Source organism: Canis lupus, chromosome 36, assembly GCF_048164855.1.
Source record: "Canis lupus baileyi chromosome 36, mCanLup2.hap1, whole genome shotgun sequence".
NCBI classification, from domain to species: Eukaryota; Metazoa; Chordata; class Mammalia; order Carnivora; family Canidae; genus Canis; species Canis lupus.
Window position 1 is genome coordinate 25485660 of NC_132873.1, and position 7623 is coordinate 25493282.

Genomic DNA, 7623 nt, shown 5'->3' on the forward strand with positions numbered 1-7623 from the left:
ATTCCGCCTGCTTGTGCTCTCTCTCTCCCTCTCCCTCTCTGTCAAATAAATAAATATTTTTTAAAAAAGAAGAAGAATTAAGGAGAGGGTGTAACAGTGATCATTTTTACAGCAAAAATTATTTTACAAAATGTTTGTTTTATGGAAGAAGGAGAAAACATTCCTTTTTGGCAGTTGCCCATTTTTTATTTCAGTTTTATAAATTTATAGAAGTATCAGTCAAGAAAACCTGATCAGCTTAGTTACTGTGTCAGAAAATCTTCTGCATTTAAAACTTATTTTTGCTCTAGAATGTATTCTAAAAATTGAGTTTTGTAATTGTCTTTGGTCTTCTCAGATACTCCATTAATATTTTTCATGCATTTGCTGATCACATTGTACAGATTTCCAAGTGGGATTAGCAGCTTTAACAATTTTGCTATTAGCTACACCAATGGCAACCTTGGAGGATGTTTTACTTATCTTCTGCTTTAGCAAATGTTTTATTGTTTTAGTATCATTTGGTATGAGTAACAATCTAGAATTTGCATCTGAAACATATAAATTTCTTATTTTAAAAAAGCCATACGTAAATCATTAATGATAATAATGAATGCTTGAAGGAATTTATTTTCAATGTGTTTATCCCAATTAATTGAACTATTTTTTAAAAAGCTGTCACTTAATTCTTCCTAAAACATTTATTTCTATGCATATGTAATTTAAATTGTGTGTGTAAATATACATAAAATAGTTTACACATTTATATTTAAGGAAGATTTTATAGAATCTGAGAATTAAAGCCAACACATTGGATATAGAAATATACAACTTGGGACACCTGGGTGGCTCACTGGGCCAGTTGGGCATCTGCCTTTGGCTCAGGTCGTGATCCCAGGGTCCTGGGATTGAGTCCCACATTGGGCTCCCTGAATTGAGCCTGCTTCTTCCTCTGCCTGTGTCTCTCATGAATAAATAAATAAAATCTAAAAAAAAAAAAAAAAGAAAAGAAAAAAGAAATACACAACTTCACTCAAGAATGGAAGGACAAATTCCAAGATTCCCAGATAAGGTTTGTCTTTGTTGAGAAAATATATTCTTATTTCTAATAAACTGTCATTTTCACAATAATAAAGAAAATGGAACTGTTGCTGAATTTTCCCCCCACTTTAAATAGTGTCCTCTTTCAATATATAGTACTACTTACAAACAAAACAAAACTTTGAGTATATTTCTTCTAAAATGCTTTTGTTATTTGTTTTGAGATCATACTTACATCCTCAGCATTCCATTAATTTGTATCTACTTTTCAAAAACTAACATGAATTACGTTTTATACTAAGTGAAACAGGATTTGTTTAAAAATAATATTTTTTTCTGGTTTTGGGAAGCAACAGGTACTCAGATTATTGAATCTTCCAAGTAGTTTTTTCTTACTTTTGAGGCAAAGAGGGGAAGAAGGCTTGAGAGACACGTTGACCAAAGTCATGCCAATTTGGCTTTAGGCTAACCCTTACTCTAAAAGTCAGCAGGTCATAAAGATCTGGGAAGCCTGGGTGGCTCAGTGGTTGAACGTCTGCCTTTGGCTTAGGGCGTGATCCCTGGATTTCGGATCGAGTCCCATATCCAGCTCCTTGAGGGGAGCCTGCTTCTCCCTCTGCCTGTCTCTGCCTGTGTCTCTGCCTCTCTCTCTCTCTTTCTGCCTCTCATGAATAAATAAATAAAATCTTAAAGAAAAAAAAAAGAGTCACAAGATCCAACTCACAGAGGACCACAAAACCCCACTCTTTACAGCAGTAAGTCATAAATGCTGGATATTCTTAAGATGGCACCCTGTGGATGATTCCACAACCCTAACACAATGGAAAAACCAACCACCTAATGTAAATGTTAGACCCAAAGTTAAAGAGTAAGCCCCCCCTATACAGTTACCTACATTATGTTTAAGATTTTATTTTTAAGTAATCTCTATATCCAATGTGGGGTTCAAACCTACAACCCTGAGATCAAGGGTGACATACTCTACCAACTGAGCCAGTCAGGTGTCCTTATGGTTAGCTAATTAAAGAAAAACAAACACCAAAAAACCCCCCAAAACTTATAAAACCCTTTGTTAGAGGCAAAAGAAGAATCCCCCTCTCTTCCTTACTTGGGAGGAAAGACTGCTACTTTGTCTATGAAGTAGCTCCTCTCTCACTTTAATACTTAATAAATCTTTGTCTCTCTTTCCAAATGACTTGCTCTTGAATTCTTTCTTGCCCAAAGCCAAGAATCTTCTTGGTGAGAGGCCTAAGGCCCTCCCTCTTGGAGCCTCAGCCAGTCTGGCATCACTTTGAAGTGATGGCCTTCTCGCTCTATTTTAATTTTTCTTTCTTTCCTTCCTTCCTCCCTCCCTTCCTCCTATTTTCTCTTTTCCTTCTTTTCTGTTTTCTTTCCTCTTTCTTCCTTCCTCACCTTTTCTTTTTCTCTCTCTTTCTTTTGAAAGAAGGTGTCTTAAAGGAGGCAATCACAGAGTCCTGACTATTAAGGGCTGTTGATAATTTTTTTTTAGTAAAACACTGGAGACATTTAGAGGCAACATGCAGCTTTTGACCTATATTTGAGATGAAGAATAGTGCATATTCTCTTGGCTTGACTACCAGGCTCATAGCTAGGTAACTATAAATTTTGGAAAATCCCAACTTTTGTTAGGAGACCATAGATCAATGTACAGTACCTCAGGGAAATTGAGCTTTGATAATCTTCACTCTAATCACATACGCTGAGAAGAGGTACAAATGCTCTTCACTGGGTAAAAAGGAGAAGTCCATCATCTTACTTTTGGATAGCTTAGCATGGTTAGAGGTCAAAACAGGAAGCGCCATTGTTTAGAGACAGAAACATGAAAGTTCTGTTCTTAAAAACACCTCAACCTTCTTCCCCGTGAGGACATTTTGAATGCAGGAACTCTGGGTGGGACCCTATGGCTTCCTGTATTCTCTTTAATCAAAGTGGTAAAGTTTGTTTTTGTTTTAAAATGCAGTTAAAGGAAAGATATTTTGCCGTGTCAGAGGAGAACAACACACAGTTCCTTTTAGATTTTTATGAGCATCTGTGATCATTTGTCAAATGTGGCTACAAAATGACCAGTACTGATGAAATGCCATTTTATTTTTAGAGAAAAGCCTCAGCACACTTTCCCAAAATAATTTTTTAAAAAATCTCTGCTTCTTTCCAGGGACGTTTTGTCCATGGCTAAATGTAGGTGCATACACTTTTGTGATAGAAAACATCTTTTTACCCAAATATAATGATGGCCAAAGACTTAAATGCTATGATCTTTGGAACTGATGATGCAGACTTTTATTTTCTAGGTTTCTTATGCACAAATACTAATAAGCCATTCCTAAGACACTCGTTGGCTTGAATTAATATTTTAAAGAGAAAAATGTCATAAACCTAAAAAAGGAAGGAGAAGCCAGAAAACAATATGGTAAATGGATATCTCTGTCTCTAACCTTTCAGTTCCAACCTTTCAAGTTTTCTCCCAGCCCATATTGGATAGCAAATAAATATTCTAGAATAAAACTAATCATTCAAAATAAGGATAGGTATAAATTTCTACAGGTAGAATGTAACTTTTTTTTCTATTTTCTCAATGGAATAAGACTATTTCAAATAAGGATATACTGATATATTGAGGGGCTATCTTCAGCCCAAATGCTTAATTAGAAGATTATCTTTATTGGTAAGCTGTCATCATACTAAAAATGCAACTTAATACAGTAACAAAATAAAAGGCAAAACCTTCGGATAATAGTCTAGGAAACTAAGATAATACACCTCTACCCATCCAGAGCCAGTCAAGGACTTGACAAAGGACACCATTTTTTGTATTTTTCATTGGGGTCTTAAATATATTTGAGTATGGAGTTTCTTACATATTGATTTCTGCATACAATCTGTGGAAAAGGAAGTTCTCTGACTTCTGTATCAGAGAATATGAAATGACTGGCCATACTCAAAACTGAGAAGCATTTTGCAAAACTATTGAATAACTGTAAAAATAGGTGGTATTTCACTGAATCTCCTAAACCCATCCATTAACTAGGACTTTATTTCCTTTCTACCGTCAAAGTGTAAAAGAGGTAAAGTTATAGGACCAGAATGAAACTTTCAAGAGGTCTCTTTATCCCGCATGAGTTCCTGTAATAGAATGTGCTGGCGATTCCATTTCTCATCTGCAGGAATCCAAGGGGAAGGAGCAAGAGTTAGAGTAGAAGGTGAGAAAGTGATCATTGCAGAGTCTTAATGTCTCAGAGTCTGATGTGATCACAGGGCTCTTTAGTTTAGCCTCCTACCTTTTCACTCTCCAAGATCATAGTGTTTCTGTTTTGTGTTACAAGAGGAGTTGGTAATTTAATGGGGTTTATTTATGGAGTTGGAATTTTAAAGTAGAGGGTAAATTAAAAGGAAGTAAGACTTGATTACAAGATCAAAGCTCTATTTGAAAACTGTGGGGTTCTTGCAGGAAGAAATTAGAAAGCTTTAAAAAGCTGTACATTTAAAAAGTATTTTACAGTTTACAAAACACTTTTATGTAAAATTATTTCATTTACACATACAATGAGGGAGCTCCAGGGAGTCTACTAGCAGAGCTGTGACTAGAATCGTACTTCTGGTTGCTTCATCTAAGACTCTGCACTTCCTCTTTTTCTTTCTCTCTCTGCTCTCCTTCTCTCCTTCCTCCTCCTACTCCCGCTGATTGATTCTGAAACTTACTATATGGATGCTTAACAACACAAAGAACTAAAAACTTTTTGAGGGCAAATTTAGTGTCTTATTTATTTTTGCATCTCTAGCCATCTAATCCAACATAGGTATTCAGCTAATATTTGTTGAATGAATTAATAGAATAAAATAAAAAGATAAATTGAAGGAGAACCATCTTTCCAGATAGTAAACTAGTAAATGAAAATAGAAAATTAATACTATAGATTTTAGACAATTATTTAGAATATCAAGTACTATATTAGATGCTATCTTATCATCTGATCTGTCATTTATCTTGTTAGCCTAACTCCAAATAATACATTTTATCATCAATAATACATTGCTATTGTTTACAAATTTTCAGGTCATTAAATCATAATTGAAATGTAGAAAGATTTGTCTTATTTTACTGACAACATGAAAGTTAGATTCCATTCTTCAGTAACATATGGTTGTTTGGAATAAAACAAATAAAAATAATCATTAACAATTATTTCTCAATAAAACTGGGGGGAAAATGGTCATAATTACCTGTCACATCTGGAAAGTAGAAGACTATGACCATTAACTCTTATTTGTGACAGTTTTCCTTATTTATTGTTATTATATTTCCTTTATAAATATCACAGGTTTCTGAAAGCATCAACTGATCATTTTTATATTATTCCCATCAACCTGGCTTATCTGTGAATAGATTCCAACTGGCAACTGGCCATGCTTGGATAAAACAAGATTTCATAGGTAGATCTTGTTCTGCCTGCATGTCGAGGTAAAGATCCTGGACGTGTTGAGCTTTATTTTATTTCTGCAAAGTCTCTAAGAGTAAATATTTGTGTGTGTGACTTGGAAGAAAATTTAGAGGAAGCAGAAATTTATTCTTTATTTAAGACTCAGAATCATTGAGGTAATGTCCTAGCAAGACACACTGAGAAGAAGAATCTCAAGCATATACAAATTTTACAAAACCAAACCCATAAAGCAAATAAAGATGAAATATCCAGTATCCAATTTAGACTCTCTAGATCCATACCAAAGAAGAAAATACAGAAAAATGGCCCACGCTGTAATTTTGCCAACTTAGTTAGCTGCTGTTAAGAAACACTACAGGATGCCATCTAGTGACAGGTGACCAACATATGATTAATCACATAGAAATGATGGGGTGAGGACGTAAATATCCCAGGGTTTTGTATGTAAGGAGAAAATCCTTCTGAGAGAATTACATTTGGTAGATTAGTTTTATTTCTCTAGGTGCACAGAGTGTATGGAAATTTATCAGAGAGCTGCAGCCTGGGGATTTTTATTTTGAAAGACTGTATTGCCACCTACCTCCAGATCTGAACCTCCACCTCCTTCTGCCGCTGCCCTTCACCATCCAGTCCGCAGCTGAGCTCAGAACTGGTGAGTGCCCTCAAGTCGTAGCCCTCCGTAGAGTGACAGGTGGTGGAGGTGGAGCACTTTAGAAACCAGTCTCAAAAAAAAAAAAAAACCAAAACACAAAAAAACCAAAAAAAACCCAACTTCAAAAAAGGAACCAAGATGATTCCTAAAACAATCTGTCCCCAATTAAAAATAACAACAACAATAATAAATAAACTGCTGGAAGTTCAAAGAGTAAAACTAAAATAAGGACCAGAGGAAATCATCTGTGTTTTTCTCAGTCAACGACTGTGCAGACCTGATGCTGTCTCGTTCCTCCTACCAAAGCCTCACTGAAAATGCCAGAGACCTCTCTCTAAATGGCTGTAGCATTATGCCCTAAGGGAAATAATTTTTTTCAACATTTCTCATCTTTTGTAAACAGATGGCATAGTTCTTTTTTTCTTTTTCTTTTCTTCTTCTTTTTTTTTTTTTTTTTTAAGAGAAAGACCAACAATCTGTCAACTGTGGAATTCTCATAGTCCAATAATTTCTTTTCGGTTAATTTTTCACAACTAGATTAACCAGGGCTGCTGCCATAGATACATTGAAGAAAATGAGATGCTTCCCAGTATTCATGTATATCCCATTAAAGCTCAATAAGAATATCTCAGTTGCCTCAGAAAAATATCAAGTTAAAAACCCTTGTGGAATGAAAAGAAAAGCTTATCAAAATCTCCAGCCTTGAGTGCATCTAGTTGTTTGCTTTTTATTGTTGCCTACATGCTGTGATTGGAGCACAATGTGTGGAAATTGCATAACCCTTATTTCCACAAATCAAAGCTATTGAGAAATGGGAAGGCCGTGTAGGAGCTGCTACATGAAATGTTGATCAAAAAAAAAATTCTGCCTTTATATCTAAAGTCTTCTCTTCTTTCTTTTAACTCTAGTTTTAACCATCACTGGCCTTTGTGGGCTTTTTTTTTTTTTAAAACTAAAATCAGAATTAGCTACAGGCCAAGTAACATTGTTTTAAAAAGTGTTTGTCTCTCTGTTCCTTATATTTTTCTTTTGTTCAACTTCATTTTAGGGTTTTTTGAAATCTGGTCTAGTCTAGGCAAAAGGTTCTGAATTCAAGTATTGGAGCCATCAAGATAAACTTTGGTGCGATTTCCATGCCTCAGGGGAAATTTTGGTGCCTTCAGCCCAATCCGCTCCAGGTTGGGGATGGTGGGAGTTAAAAGAGTCCTTTTAGATCTTCTTTCACATTTAAAATAGTGATCAGTTAGATGGTCTTTTGGGTCAAAGTGAGCCTTGGGCGGGATTAGGGAGTCAAGAGAAGCCCGGCTCATTCCAGCTCTGTTACCCTTGCCCAACAGAATTTTGGTTGCACTGCTCTCATTGATGCCCACACTCTCTTCTTTCTTTGGCGCCATGGCTACTGGTGAGAACTGAAAAACTTCCCCCTTTCCAGTGAATATATCAGGGCTAGGCCAGGGATGGATGGGATGGGAACCTCTACCACCTTTTTGG

At 35.7% G+C, this 7623-nt stretch overlaps 1 protein-coding gene across 2 annotated transcripts in view; it reads right to left on the reverse strand.

The window, feature by feature from the left end:
- The window catches only part of SLC39A10 (solute carrier family 39 member 10), a 136379-nt gene extending 130164 nt beyond the window's left edge, over nucleotides 1-6215 (reverse strand). Inside the window, exon 1 of one of the 2 annotated variants that reach the window (XM_072812866.1) lies at nucleotides 6061-6215. In XM_072812866.1, the coding sequence (XP_072668967.1) occupies nucleotides 6061-6106 (46 nt within the window). In that variant the 5' untranslated portion in view covers nucleotides 6107-6215. The remainder of the gene's footprint in view (nucleotides 1-6060) is intronic. The other variant, XM_072812870.1, reaches the window with a different exon arrangement.
- Between the last annotated feature and the right edge of the window lie 1408 nt (nucleotides 6216-7623).